At 38.7% G+C, this 16,136-nt stretch overlaps 2 protein-coding genes across 2 annotated transcripts; both read left to right on the forward strand.

Moving 5' to 3' along the window:
- The first annotated feature begins 11,193 nt into the window (after positions 1-11,193).
- LOC118349273 lies at positions 11,194-12,203 on the forward strand. The gene is made up of 2 exons (XM_035693320.1): positions 11,194-11,523; positions 11,610-12,203. The coding sequence occupies exons 1-2, from the start codon at positions 11,194-11,196 to the stop codon at positions 12,201-12,203; spliced, it is 924 nt and encodes a 307-aa protein (XP_035549213.1).
- A 2,227-nt stretch (positions 12,204-14,430) lies between these two features.
- On the forward strand, positions 14,431-15,971 carry LOC108997897 (protein ALP1-like). The gene is made up of 3 exons (XM_018974283.2): positions 14,431-15,027; positions 15,142-15,373; positions 15,499-15,971. The coding sequence occupies exons 1-3, from the start codon at positions 14,431-14,433 to the stop codon at positions 15,969-15,971; spliced, it is 1,302 nt and encodes a 433-aa protein (XP_018829828.2).
- Positions 15,972-16,136: the final 165 nt, after the last annotated feature.

Raw genomic sequence — 16,136 nt, forward strand, 5'->3', positions numbered from 1 at the left:
TGGTTTTTTTTTTTTTAATATTTATTTTTTTAAAAAAATTACAATATTTTTTTTAATCATTAAATAAAATAAAATGGTAGCCACCTTTTGTCGGTGGCTGATAATATAGGGATGTGTTGCAGACGTTGAAGAGTGTGGGCCGGTCCAGAAATTGACGTCATATATGTGTGAGGGAATAAAATGCGGTGCTGGTGGGTGCCAGCCCCAAGTCAGTTGAGGTGGTTGTGGGTCAGGTCTGCGTCAGCCTCAGAGCCCCCATTAAGTAACGATTTTCACCCTTCGCATCATTGATATTACATAATAATATTATTATTATTACTTTATCTTGAAGGCTGAAGCTACCTCTACCTAGCATTGATATTACATAATGTTTTTGTTTGAATATCAAGGGAAAATAACACGAAAATGATCATTAACCCCCCGAAAAAAGTAGTTGTTGTATGTGAAATGAGTTCATGTGGCTGGAGGTCGCAGTCAATAAAAAGTTAAAACCCAAAGCAGCTTTGGATGGATGGATATACACCAATTTCACACACGTAGCAAGTAGACATAGGGCGCGCGGTGTACTCCTTAATAGATCAGGATCACATCTAATCTAAATCTAAGAAATGCTAGTAAAGTACCTAAACATTAACCAAACTATTTTTAATAATTAATTAATATATATGGAGGACCAAAACACTAGAAATAGGGAATGAGATTAATGCATATTTTTATATACAAAATTAAATATAAAATATTAGCTAGTTAGACTAGTTGACAAAATACTATTTATAATTTACTCATTTGATGGCTTTTGGTGTCTATTTAATTAGATAGCTTTCAATTTCATACATACTCCAATATCAAACTTATAGGACTGACATTATAAATTAAATTATTTATATTTATATATCTAGTCAGCGTACATACTTATCACTGATCTAGAGGACATCTAACTTTATATAGACTACAGTACATGAGTGAGTACGTACGGTTCATCAAAAACACTATTATTCATAAATGCTATTCTCTTAGCTTTCAGCTTGCACATGATGTCATTTTGATTACTCGTTCCTATCCATATTAATATATGTTAAAATATCCATCATTATTTTAAAAATTAATTTTATTATTAAAAAATTAATTTTTTTATATAAATCTTATATTTTATTTATTTTTTAAAAATAATTATATAACAATTGTATAATTCATAATTATAAATATTTTTTATTTATTTTAAATACGTAAGACTTGTGACTATTTTTTAAATAAATTAAATGCTGCGTGGCCATATAGTTTTTTTTTTTTTTATATATATATAGGTCATGGCCATATAGTTAAGGTTTAAATGCTGATGTGACCATATAAGTCATGGTTACATCAATGAATTGAAATTATTTTATGTCTAGTGTTTTCCTATATATATAGGTAGGTAGGTAGCTCGGTCGGTACATAACCTCAAAGTCTCTCTCATAATAGTCTTCAATTTTCTTTCCTGTTCAAACTTTGGTAATTTTGACCAGATGAAGCCTGACGTTGAAGATCAACAATGCACGCAAGCCCATCAGCTAGCTCCACCTAAATTTAGTACTCTTTTTTTCCTCGTGTCTTAAAGCAAGAGGTAGTGGTGCATATATAATAAGGATAATGCTGGAGCTCCAGCCGGGAGCCCTAGTGTATTTTATTATGTGTATTTTTTAATTTTTTTTTATATAAATATTTTTAATAATTTTAAAAAATAAAAAAATTTATAATATTATTAAATAATACTTGCTTAATCACGAAGTAAAATATAAAATATTTTTTTATGATTTTTTATTTTACTTCGTGATTAAGGAAGTATTTTTTAATAACTTTTTTTTTACTTCTTGAATAAGAAAGTGTTTTTAATGATGTTCTAAATTTATTTTATTTTTTAAAAAATATTAAAAAATATTATATAAAAAACAACTTAAAAAAAAACACATACAATATATACCTACGGCCCCCAGCGGGGGCTGTAGCACAATCCATATAATAATGTAGGGGTGTGCAGAATTTCGAGAATTCCGATTCTGTCCGACCTCCGCTCCGATGCCGACTCCGACGGAGTCGGAGTTGTTGGAATTCGGAGCTACTCCAAATAATTTTTCGGAGTCGGAGCTCGAGTCCGACTCCGAATTTTTTTTTAAACCCAACTCCAAAACGACGTAGTTTTGGAGCTGGGTTTAAAAAAAAAAAATTTGAACGACACCGTTCCACTTAATATGGAACGACGTCGTTCCATATTTCCTTCTTGAAGGGGCTTCTTCTTCACGAACGACGTCCTCTTCCTTTTCACTTCTTCTTCTTCCTTCTTCACTTCTTCTTCCTCCTTCACTTCTCTCTCGCGTCTCCCATCCCAGTGACTGAACCAGTGAAGTTCAGAACACCGTTCGTCGTTGCTCCTCCCTGCCGCCGTCCCTCTGTTCAGCTTCCAGCCTTCCAGCCTTCCACCTACGGTGAGCCCTAAATTTATGAGCCCTAAATTTAATTCAAGCACGTCTCTTATGAATTGGAGCCAGTAGTTGTGATTCTTGTGATTCTTGTGTATTGAATATTCAATATAGTCCCCAACACGGCGCTCAAAAACATGAATTTTACATTGTTTTGAAGACTTGCGCTCGAGCGATGTGTCGAGCGCAAGTCGAGCGCACGTTGTTTTGAACATTGGCTCGAGCGATATGTCGAGCGGAAGTCAAGCGAACCTCTCTGGAAGAGTTCTGCTCGAGCGCTACGTCGAGCGCTCATCGAGCGAACCTCTCTGGAAGATTCTGCTCGAGCGCTACGTCGAGCGCTCATCGAGCGAACCTCTCTGGAAGGGTTCTGCTCGAGCGCTACGTCGAGCGCTCATCGAGCGAAACTCTCTGTATGGATTCTGCTCGAGCTCGACGTCGAGCGCAGGTCGAGCGATCCTCTCTGTATGGATTCTGCTCGAGCGCCACGTCGAGCGCAAGTCGAGCGAACCTCTCTGTATGAGTTCTGCTCGAGCGCCACTTCGAGCGCACATCGAGCGAACCTTTCTGGATGGGTTCTGCTCGAGCGCTATGTCGAGCGCACGTCGAGCGAACCTCTCTGTATGGCTCTTGCTCGAGCGCACGTCGAGCGCACGTCGAGCGAACCCATCTGGATGGGTTCGTCTGAGTCAAGCGCACATCAACCGAACCTCAATGTAATAATACATCGATACATGTATTATTATGATACAATAATACATGTCCTATTGTATAATACAATAGCCTAGTTTATTTTAAACTAATTTTTTGCTTCTAATTTAATTTTTTCAGCTTCATTGATTGTGATATGGATCCTAGACATAGTGGAGATGATCGTCCACAAGGGGATGTAGCGGATGCCAATGCTACAACTCCTACACCGGTGGGTACTTCCACCCCTAGAGCCACATCTAGGGCAGCTACATCTAGAGCTACATCTAGAGCAGCTACATCTTGTGCGAGTAGTCGACTCCCACTCCCAGTTGATATAGAGGATGAAGATATGTTCAACGAGGAGGAGGAGATGCCCATTGAGCAAGATCAACCACCACGACCTTCTAAAAAGAGGTCGTGGACATGGGAGCATTTCACCAAAATACCTGGTGAAATTGCGAACCCAGTGGCAAGATGTCATTATTGTGGATCACTTTGTGGATGCCATTCGAAGAAGCAAGGTACCAGTGTGTTGATAGCACATCTAAATGGTTGCCAACGATATAAGATAGCGAAGGGATTGCAAGCCACTGATCAGACCAACCTCAGTTACCAAACTTCTACAGCCACTGATGGTACACAGACTAAGAAATTGGTCATCCCTCAATACAGTGAGAAGATGTTGAGGGACATGCTTGCAGAGATGATAATTACTGATGAGATGCCATTTACCACAGTCGAGAAAAGAGGCTTTCGAAAGTTTCTAAATTTTGTTGAGCCACGATTTCTCATTCCATCACGGTATACAGTGATGCGAGATTGTATGAAGAGGCATGCGAAGGACAAGGAGGAGATGAGGAAGATGTTTATTACCACTGGCCAAAGAGTGTCTTTTACGACTGACACATGGACTTCCATACAGAACGTCTGCTACATGTGTATCACGGCACACTACATTGACAGTGAGTGGATTTTGCATAAAAAAATTATTGGTTTTAAAGAAATTGTGGATCATAAAGGTGCATCCATTGGGGCGAAGATGGATGATTGTTTAAAGGACTGGGGAATTCGAAAAGTGCTGTGTATTACAGTTGACAATGCCAGTGCGAATGAAACAGCAATTGATTGGTTTAAGCGGAACACGACGGTGAGAGATGATGTCATTCGGGCCCACGAGTTTATTCACGTTCGATGCTGTGCTCATATCATTAACCTCATAGTTGTTGAGGGATTAAAAGAGGTTCATGATTCCATAACCCGAGTTCGCAACATTGTACGATATGTGAGGGGTTCCCCTCAAAGGCTTGCCAAGTTTAAGGCAATAGCAGAAGATTTGAAGATTGAATGTTCTAGTATGCTGTGCTTGGACGTTCCGACTCGATGGAATTCTACATACATGATGTTGGATGTGGCACAGAAGTACCAAAAAGCATTCGAGCGGATGGAGGTCGAGGATGGGGGCCTGAGGTATGCTTTGTTGGAGCCAGCAGGACAGGGGCTCGGTGCGCCAGACGCACATGATTGGACCAGTGTGAGTTATTTTGTTGAATTTTTAAGAACTTTTTATGAGATAACCATGCGACTATCTGGATCCAAATATACGACTGCGAACTCATTTTTCAGTGAGCTCTCAGAGCTTCACTTCCAGTTGGAAAATAGTTGTACTGACTCTGCTGGATTGTTATCTGATATGGCTACGAGGATGAAGATCAAATATGATAAATATTGGGGGAATATTGAGAAGATAAATAGATTGCTATTTGTGGCTGTGATCCTTGACCCCCGAGTTAAGTTGGCCGTTCTAGAATTTTGGGTAAATTCCGTCCTCGGGGCAGTGAAGGCTGGAGAGTTTATTAGATTGCTAAAAAGTGATGTTGATGACTTATATCATCACTACAGTACTAGTGCTCAGCCTTCATCCGCAGTTGGTAGCTCCTCACATTCGAGGCCGACAGGATCGACAGTTTTCTCAGGTGATACTGACCCATCTGTAGGGGTTAGAGGCAATCGTATTATACGGCAGTATCATCAACTCATGTCAACAAGAAATATTATGCATTGTACATCTGAGGTTGAACGATATTTTATGGAAGCTGTCGAGGCACCTAGTGATGTATTTCAGTTATTAACTTGGTGGAAAGTTAATTCCACCAAGTATCCAGTCCTTTCCCGTGTGGCCCGAGATGTGCTAGCCATTCCTGTCACTACGGTTGCCTCAGAGTCGGCATTTAGCACTGGAGGTCGCGTGTTGGATGCTTATCGGAGTTCATTGTCACCGTCAACCGTGGAGGCCCTCGTTTGCACACAGAATTGGATAAGTGAAACGCCCATTGGACTAGATACCGTTGGCGTTGATGCCGAGAGCTATAGGCTTGAATCGGGTAAGTTTATATGCTTTTAAATGATGATTTAATTATTTTTAATGTTTCTAACTTCTACTTTTTATGATTTTATAGATCTAATTGTGAACCCTAACATAATTACCGATGATTGAGAGTTTGGAACGGACGCTACTTGAGAGTTGTGATGGAGTTGAGAGAACCTTCTTTCTTGGTAAGAATCAAATTATTCTTTTACCGTATATAATTTTTTATTATCAATTTTTTTTCATCTATTGATTGCTACTTTCTATCTTCATTTCAGGCGTGACCAATGGAATTTTTATGTAATTATATTTCAAGACTGAGTCATATTGTTATTACGTTATAAATGAGACTGTTATAACTTATGGCTGCATCATACATGTTATTTACTTTTTAAACTATTTATATAGTTATATTTATGTACTTATATCCCGAGCAAATACGTGGGATAAGTACTCTTTATTTTATAATTTCTATTAGTACTTATCCATCATCTCTCAAAAGTTTATAATTTATTATCCAACTGAAATTAAACGAATTATACAAATTCGTACCATCATTCTTTTCTATAAAATTTTAAATTTGTATAATTTTCAACTCATGAGTCATGAGCACTTTTAATGCTAAATTTCAGGCGGACATAAAACAAATTAAAGATATAATCAAAATTCAGTAACAAAATCAGAACGAATATTTAAATTATTGAAAACTCTTGAATAAACAAAATATTTGTAGATGGTTAACTTTTAAAAAAATATATATATGTTGCCCACTATCTGAAACGAAATTGAACAACAAAATTTAAATAATAATAAAAAAAAATTCTGAAATTGAGTTCGGAGTCGGAGCTCCGACCTCCTTTCGGAACTCCCTCCGAACTCCAGTCGGAGATCCGATCGGAGGTCGGAGCTCCGATCGGAGGTCGGAGCTCCGACCTCCGATCGGAATCGGACTCCGACTACGTTCGGAGTCGGAGTCGGAGGGGAATTTTAGCTCCGAATCCGGTCGGAGTCGGAGGTCGGAAATGACAACTCCGACTCAGTCGGAGTCGGAGCCCACCCCTATAATAATGTCATGCGAGGTCTAGGCCGTAGGCGTCTTTAACTCTTACGCGCCTCAATGTCAATGGCTATTTAAACAGGAGAGAGCGAGAGAGAGAGAGAGAACAAGATTTCCTTTTTAACTTTCATGCATGCTGTTGAAATGATCTAAGGTAAGCAGCTAGTCTTTGTTTGGTTATACTATAGATGAGATTAGATATTTTATTAAAAATTAAATAAAATATTATTAAATTATTTATTATATTTTATATAAAAATTTAAGAGAATTACATATAATTTGATTTTATAATATCAAACCAGCCATAAAGATATTTACCGAATAACAAAACTGGTGACCATTTTGAATTTGTGGATGCTCTCTCACTCGCATTATCTTTCTCTTTTACATCCAATCATCTATTTTTTTTTTTTTGTTGGTTGGGGTGATAAAATTGGTGTAGGCCCAATCTCCGTTATTGGTGGGCAAAGGAGAAGTCAGTCAAAGCCCGCCAATCATCTACAACGAAATCCACATCCACTTATGCGAGGTAAAGGGCTTGGAGTTGGACTCAAAAAGTGTCTTCCTTAACTATTCATTATCTTCTGCCTAAACATCTAGAGAAATTCTATTTACAGTCCTGAAGTGAGGACTGTATGTGCAGGCACATTATTAAATGAGAGAAAACATTATTTTAGGAAAGATAATTTTGTAATTTTAAAAAATTTTAAAGTTAAAATAGCCTAGGCCTGCACATGCAATCTCCAAGTGAGGACTGTACTTAGCATTGCTCAAACATCTAACTGTACCCGTCCCGATCTGCTATGGTTTAATTTTAGAGAAATTCTATTTGCAGTCCTCAAGTGGGGACTGCATGTGCAGACACATTATTAAATGAGAGAAAACATTATTTTAAGAGGGATAATTTTGTAATTTTAAAAAATTTTAAAGTTAAAATAGCATAGGCCTGCACATGCAGTCCCCAAGTGGGGACTGTACCTAGCATTGCTCTTAATTTTATTATGTTTATGTGCGGGAAGATCATAAAGGAAAGGACAATTCCAGATGCTCGGGAACTGTATTACTATTAGAGTAATGCTGCTATATATATATTTGTGAAATACCTAAGTATTATGTAGTTATTTTAAAAAAAATAAGATTTATTATTAAATTTTTTTTTTTTTCATGTAGATCATGTATTTATTTATTTTTTTAAAAATGATTGTATAACACTTGCACACTCATAACTACAACTATCACTTCTTTTAGTATTAATTTAATAGAAGTGTTGCAGTTATAAAAATATTTTATTAAAATATATTCACGAGTATTCAACAAAACAAAATCAAAGAGAAGAGTATTCACATTGGTCTATATATATATATACAAAATCAAATTTATATAATATGATCCTAAAATTCTCTACATTGACTTATGCATATCTAAATATTTAACTAGCTATAAATAGTGCTTATTTAAATTTGGATAACTACTATTTACTCTACAAAACATATTTTAATCATTATTTTTCTCTCATCTCACTCTCTCTCTCACAATTTTTTCATTTTCTCTCTCCTTCAATAACACAATAAACCTTCACCTGTATATTCATTTTATTATTATAATATAATAATATATATTTTTCATTTTATTATATTTTTAATATAATATATAAAAACATATTTTTTTTATTATTACATTTGTATTATTAATGTTAAATATATGTAGTGGATATTAATTATAAAATATATATAAAAAAAATTGATTTTAGTAAAAAATTAATAATAATAATAATTTATTATTATTTTATCTCAAATATGCATAAGTTAATATAGAAATTTTACTTGTTATGTAAAAAAGATGATTTTACATATATATATATATATATATATATATATATGCATGGACTAATATTAATACTCTTAAACCAGCAACAACGGATAAATAGCAAAGAAAAAGGAAAAGAAAACTTTCAATATTCGCTTTAAATAGCCCAAACCAATAATTAAAGAGGATGCAAATTACAATTAAACCAATTCGAGGGTCTGCTAGTTGTAGCACGAACAAGGAATAAAGCAAAGGCGGCGCGGCCCTGCCCTGCCCTGCAAAGTTGGACGCGCAGATACACTAAGGGCAGGTTTGGGCGCTCAGATATCTCATCCCAAATCTCAAACTGAGATGAGACACATTTCCCAAACAATCACTTTCAAAAATACTCAGAAATCTCTCTCACTGTTTAAAACATCTCAATACTGTTTATAGACATGACATTAGGCCTGAAAAGCAGCGTCTGTCCCCTCCCACATTACTCCCCCCCCAGCGTTCATCCGTGCCCTTCTCCTTTCTCCACGAAAGGCTTGCGCCGTCCCCCAAACAAACTAGCGCCGTAAAACAGACTTCTCCCTCTCGTGCGAATGCCCTCGAAAAATCGCCCAGAAATGCCCCAATCGCAAAATCTCAAATCCATTCCTCATATGCGTTTGGAACGACGACATCGTTAAAGAAAAATCCCCAGAAATACTTGTATCGGATCATGCCAATCGATTGGCGTCCAGTGTGCTAACCCACGAAGATCTGAGATTTCTCACATTCTGGCGGAGGAGGTTACGATGAAGCTCACAGATTCTGCAGAGGTAAGCAACTTCACAGCCCCTACTTTCCCTCTGCCCCATACGGCCGTGCGAATCTCTGAACATTTTCTTGTCAATCAAGCAGGCTATTGTTGACATTGACCAAGTCGAATCTCAAAGCCCTAAACAAAGGCTGTTCTGTAGAGTGAATGGTCACTGAGCTGACTGCTGCTGCTCAAAAATAGACGTTTCGAATATTGCAACAGGTGCAATAGGATTTCTCGTGAGGATGATACGGTTGGGTCTTATCGAATAGAGGACAATGGTGTATAAAAGAGCAGCGGGAAATAGAGAGGAAGACACTCATATGAAGCGAATCAACCCTCACAGGAGATTCCAGAAATCTCCCCGTCATTGCCTCCATAACTGGACCGCCACGGGTCCTAAGACTCGGTCATACCAGGTGAGTTTCTCTGCAACGACCCATATTGAGAAGTTTTGGTGAATGCATTCTATAAGTACATAATGAAATACTGGAATTAATTCTAGCGTATTATCATATATATACTACCTGCTAAGATCGTAGTGGGGTATGGTCATTCCTAGTTCGGTTTTGTTTTCATTGTAAATGTGTGATTGTGATTTCTTTAGAAAGACACACTGGAGTTACCCATGTTATCCATTGATAACAGTACTCTGATTGGGATTCTGGGATTGTGATGAAGTCATTGTGATCTGGGTTAAACGAGAATCTTTTGCAGTTTTGGTGAAATTTCCTCTGTCATTGTGCTTCTGCTCATGTGTTTTAAAGGAATTCATTGCAGGGGCAAAATAGGTTGGTAGTTGTAAACAAATGGAACTACACCCCTCTGAATACATCACTGCAAAACAGAACCTGTTGATGTTCTGGTTCAGTACAAAGTTTTAGGTCAAATGGTTGTGTCTTTACTTTTTTAAATTTTAATAGAGGTGCCTTTGTTCTGTGGTTAGAGGTGGAGAGCTTTGAATTTATAGAGGGTTTTTTCTGGATGCACGTTTGCTTAATTGATTTTGCTCAATTCTGAGAAATTGAACTTAAAACACTCATTGATCCAACAGCTGGTAGGGAAGTATCTTTCACTTGTTAGCTGCTAGGCACGTATACAATATTGACATTCCCAGCTGTTATACTAATTTAGGTCATGCGTACTGTCCATATTGTACATATATTAGGTAAATGTTTTTGTCTAATGTTGTGCTTAAACACCTAATCATGCCAGCCATTCCCTCGCAGAAAATATATCAGAATTAATATATATATGAAGTGGTTAATATCATGGCATGGATTGATAAAAATTCTGACTGGACATCTAATTCAGCATGAACAATCTTTCATCCATGCTTTTCTTTTTCATTATTTTATTTGTACCCATTCCTGGCGTTAACAGCTGGGCAAGCAAACACAAAAGAGCAGTAATAGATGGTAAAAGTTGTACTGCATGTCGTTAGTAGTCTATCCTCTGTCCAAATTGGTTTGATTTTTTTTATAACCATTTGAATAATATGTTTTACGGCCTGTTGATCTTTTGTACCTGGTTATTTAGTTCATTGTTTGTTTAATGGCTAGTTCCCGTCTCGTTTTCTTCTTGTAGCGTTATTACTTGAGGCGTTCTACGACTTCATCCTCGAGACAGGTATTGGACCTTCTGCTTTATACACAATAACATATCTGGCCTGTATAAATGAGACATAGGTTGCAATGTATAAACTACATTCCTGGTGTCCTTATATATGAAATTAGTTTGAGGGATCAACTTTTGTTTAAAAATTTATGAAACTGTCAGATTTATGTGCTCATGTTCAGTGTTTTTTATATACCAATAGTTTGCACAGCATCTTCCCATGCATCAGTATGAAATGTTTTTATTATTTCCATGTTAACTGATTTTCGGGTGTTAGATCATTCTAACACCCGAAACTTAAAACTGTCCATAAATGAAAACTGCCCTAAACTTAGATCATTCTAAGCCATTTCAGCGCCCCCTATTTGGTTTCAATATAAAACGCCCTCATTTGAAAATATATTAGAAGCATATGGACAATGATACCATCGAAACCCCACGTGATCGGGATTTATGGAGCGATGGGTTTGAGGATGTCCTCGTTGACCTCTTGTACGAAGACACCCTCATGGGTAGATTGAGAGGAGGGAGGATTACAACCGCTGATAATCTGAGGCTTGCTGAACGACTGTCTGCTATTGGCCCAAAAAAATTCAATTGTGACCAAGTGAAAGGGAAAATTGGGAGGCTCAAGAGAAGACAACGCGAGTTTACTGATCTTATGAAACAAACCGGTTTGGGGTGGGACCCAGAGAGGAAGGCACCAGTTGCTAGTGAGGAACACTGGGCAAATGCTATAAGGGTACGATCTATATCTGCTGTGCTGTGTTCATTTTCCTTTTGGAATACATATTGTGATTCTAATTAATGACAAATTGATTATGTTAGGTTCGTTCATCGTGGAAACATTATAAGACCCATGGATGTCCAAAGTATGAACTGCTTTGCGCAATTTTTAGTTGTTCAGTTGCCACTGGGACAATGGGGCGAGCATCGACCGATCCTGCCCCAGATAGTGACGATGAGCGGTTGCTTGAGAGAGATATGCAAAATTCTGGGCAACCAGTGAATGATCAAGAACCCTTGCATTCACACATACCATTCTCCGCCTCCTATGCCAGCGGGTCTCGCAGACGACAAAGGGGAGGGCTGCCATTTGAAAACGATGGCCTTCATCAGCAAATGAGCGAAACGCTTGATGAAATTAAACGTAGTCACGAAGCGAGACGGAAGGCTGCTGAGGAGGTTATGGAGTCGAGCAGGTCAAGGAAGCGAAGTAAAGGTTTTGGCACTAGCATGGAGTCGGATGGAGCGTTTGATCTCCAGATGCATTGTATGAGGTTGTTGGAAGAAGTGCAACCTACCCTACCTCCTGATCAATTTAACAAGGCCTTTGACCGTTTATTGAGCACTCGGGTCCAGAGATCGTTCGTTTCAATCTTGGATGAACGCAGAAGTCAGTGGGCTTGGAGTCTAATTTGATGGTGACGCCGATTGTCATTTCCCACTCCTGATCCTACAATGGTTTTCGAGCTATTAACCATGTTGGTTTAGCAACTATCTTATTAACCCTCTTATCAATTTAATCATGCATGTCTTTGATTTATTTCAGTCTTCATTCTGACATTTCACAAACTGTTGAGGAGGTGATTTTAGGCTTTATGAACTTGTTGGATATTGTTGTAATTGAGTATGTTCAGTATATTAATGGTTATTGTGTATGTCATTATAATGCTCAACTGGATGTGCGTACATATCATTTCAATTTCTTTGCTGGATTTAAGAAACAAATTGAGCTAAGGCCTCTTGGTCACGTACTTACCCGAGGATGGGGGCATAGCGCCAGGCTGCTTTGACAGAGCAGCGACAACCCCATGCTCTTGTCGATGGAAGGATAACGGACCAGGGCAATCGCGTGACCCAATAAGACCCGGTTGAATTGACATTAGCTGGACCAACTAATTTAGGTCATTTCATTTTTGCAAGTTCATGTGCTCATTATATAACCAACGTCCAAATCTCATATAATTTGTTTGCTATAATGGTTGGAATGGAAAAGTTAAGTTGGGATGGGGATACCTGAGTTTGCAGTTTTTCCTGGTAAAAAGCAGCGACTGAAGTGCATCTGTAACTTGCCCAATCCGAACATTACTCCCAGCTTCAAGTGGCTTCATAAATGAAAATTGCTTAGCTCCGTGGCTTCAACTCACGGTCCTGACTGCTAAAGAAACACCCTTTTCCTCTGCACATTTCCGACAATTGGGCCATGAATGAATTGGATTTGAGAGTTTCGGCCATAATGAATGACATGTCGCTGGGCCATGAATGAACAGGAAGCTGCTTTGCTTAATCCTGGGTCGTTGCACACAACGTAAGGTACACATGCTGGATCGTTGCACACAACGTAAGGTACACAGGCAAAAAGGGATGGTAGGATCCATATTGCTGCTCAAAACTGGCTAGGAATTCCCACTCTTCTGCACCGACGATGGGCTCCTCTGGATGTTGTGCTGGATGGTTCAATGGTAGAAGTTGATTTCATCTACCTACCATTGCTCTTGAAAAACCTCCTATAATGTTCCTGGGAAGGCTTACCATCCGGCGTACAATCTCATTGCAAAAAGCCTCTGCTGCTCTCCTGTTTTCCCTCACAGAGGATGACATTGTTCCCTACACACTCCCACAAAGACAGCCAAAAACTGGAAATTGTGATAAGTTAGAGAGTGAATGCCTATTCTTGCTATTTGCTTTCAAGAGCGGTCTGAGATGATGCTGTGACACAGTACAGCCTCTTCAAGTAAAATAGGGTTATCGAAAAAGATTCGACATGGCCATCAACTTTTCTTTTTCTTTTTATTACTTTTAGTTGTTAAAGAGGGACAGGAGCATTAAAAAAGAACGAGAAGATGCCTCTTCTTTTTGGCTTCTACAGAGCATTAAGAGGATGATTTGCTTATGATGCAATCCACCTCTTAATTCTGGAAGAGACTCATGTAGTGGTTGGCCATCAATGCATGCGTGTTTAGTTTATCTAGGATATGGCAGCCAAAGATTTCTGTGCTTCTTAAAAGTATTGTTCAAAGACATTTTGATTTGCTAACGCTCAATGCTGGGAGTAGATTTCATGAATATAAGAACAGACTCAAGCGAAGAAAGATGACAATAATACCAGGAACCGTGGCAGAGGATCACACATGGACAACAGATGAGAGGCTTGTCCATGTAGAAATAAGTAGTTATTCAGCAAATTAAACAAGACTATAGTGCTTTAATTACAGAGGTTTGGTACAAGAAATGGGGATAAATTTTCAATATCGAATCCAAGTTCCAAACAGCTCGAAAGATTCCTGCCAATCACATATATATCTGTGCATGAAAATCTCTCAAAAAAGCTTAAAAAACCCAGAAGTTAAAAAAGAAAAGAAAACTATACTAATTGCAGGGAAAAGTAAACCTGCAAGTCTAATACCCATTCCCGAGCTTTCCATTTAATTTATTAGAGTTGAAAAAACAGATACTCCTCCAATAATTCCAAGTACATTTGGTTGGCTGAGTAGGGAATTTGGGGCTTGATATCTTTTTATACCCATTCCCGAGCCCAATACCCTTCCACATATGTTTATGCAACTCATCTATATTTCATAATATGTTTTATGCAGTGGATGACAGCAGGTAGACGGAAAAACCATTTATAATAGTGCCCGCCATTATGGACCATGAAACCAGCTCTGCGGAAACCCGATCGATTGAGACCAACAGCGAGATAGACGATACTTCATCAAGTATCTCTCATAATAGTGAGGCGGATGAGTTTATGCGGACATATCCCTCTAGTGGAGATGAAGCGGCAATGCAGGAGGTAAACCTTATTAATGTGATGTACTCAACATCTCAGACCTGGGGGCGTCGGGTTCCAATGCCCCACCACAATATAGGTCTACGGGGGGACCAATATATTCAAGCGGTGTTGAATGGAAACCCGGCGAGTTGCAAAGAGATGTTTCGAATGGAAGTGCCTGCATTCCGGTATGTATGCGACCTGTTACGTGGGTCATTAATTATGGACCCTACAGAGAGGGTCTCAGTGGAGGAATCATTAGGCATTTTTTGCCTACTCGTTGGCCATGCACAGGGCCAACGCATCGTAGGGGACCGTTTCCAACATTCTAGCGAAACTATTAACCGACACGTTGTGACGGTGATGCGCTCGCTACATGAGCTAGGCCGGACCGTGATTAGGCCGACACACACTCACGGGGTCCATCCGTACATTGCAGGAAACCATCATAATTATCCATGGTTTGAGGTAATGAATTATTCCGCTTATTTCAAACTTTTTTTATTTGAAATGCATATTGATCTTTGATAGTGATTTAACAGACACATAATTATGGTTGTCTTTTGATATAATTGAATGTAGAAATGTCTTGGTGCGTTGGACGGCACAATGATATCAGCTTCTGCACCAGCTCGTAGGGCCAACGCATATAGAAATCGTTATAATCGGATTGCACAAAATGTGTTATGCTTATGTGACTTTGATATGAAGTTCACGTATGTGTATACTGGATGGGAAGGCACAGCCCATGATGCACGAGTTTTTCTGGATGCCCTTAGTCGAGCTCGGAATGGATTCCCATGGCCAGATCCAGGTACCTTCATCTGTTACACTTGCTATTGCTCTATAGTGTAAGATATCTTTATTCAATTATACATCATCTTGACATTTGCAAGACCGTATAGATGTAACTCATGGGTATATCGACATGTGTTGCAGGATATTATTATCTCGTCGATTCGGCATTTCCTTGTATTGAGAAGTTTATGCCGCCATATCCACGAGAGAGGTATCATCGATCTGATCGTTATGGTGCCCGCCAGTTCCGGGGTTATAAAGATTATTTTAACTTTCGTCATTCCTCGCTGCGCAATGTTATTGAGCGCACATTCGCGCTTCTGAAGAACCAATTTCAGATATTAGAAGCGATGCCTAGATATCGCCCAAGTAGGCAAGGGATGATCGTGACCGCATGTTGTACTCTGCACAACCTGATTAAGACGGTGATGCCGAATGATGAATACATTCAGCGTGCATTGGGGCTTCAGTTAAGTGGAGGAAATACGCCTGAGGGAGAGGATGTGGACGAGACGGAAGAAGTGGTAGACATGTCTCATGAGTCAGCCGGAGCGATGGCTGCACAGAGGGATGGGATTGGAATTCCTATGTGGGCTCACCGGAATGGGGGATGAATGCTTCGCCATGCTTGTAATTGTTGTTAATTGTACTGTCAATATCACCGTGGGGACCTAAATTTATGTGTTTATTTCGTCTAGCGTTCTATGTATACGATCATGGATGATCGTGATTTTGATATATATATGCACGTTTATTATCCGAATATTTTATTCCAAAAG

This window comes from Juglans regia, chromosome 8, assembly GCF_001411555.2.
Source record: "Juglans regia cultivar Chandler chromosome 8, Walnut 2.0, whole genome shotgun sequence".
NCBI classification, from domain to species: Eukaryota; Viridiplantae; Streptophyta; class Magnoliopsida; order Fagales; family Juglandaceae; genus Juglans; species Juglans regia.

Coding starts and splice junctions, on each gene's coding strand:
- LOC118349273 (XM_035693320.1), top strand. CDS start 11,194: ATGGACAATGATACCATCGAAACCCCACGTGATCGGGATTTATGGAGC. Junction 11,524..11,609: donor ACTGGGCAAATGCTATAAGG/GTACGATCTATA, acceptor TGATTATGTTAG/GTTCGTTCATCGTGGAAACA.
- LOC108997897 (XM_018974283.2), top strand. CDS start 14,431: ATGGACCATGAAACCAGCTCTGCGGAAACCCGATCGATTGAGACCAAC. Junction 15,028..15,141: donor ATAATTATCCATGGTTTGAG/GTAATGAATTAT, acceptor AATTGAATGTAG/AAATGTCTTGGTGCGTTGGA. Junction 15,374..15,498: donor ATTCCCATGGCCAGATCCAG/GTACCTTCATCT, acceptor CATGTGTTGCAG/GATATTATTATCTCGTCGAT.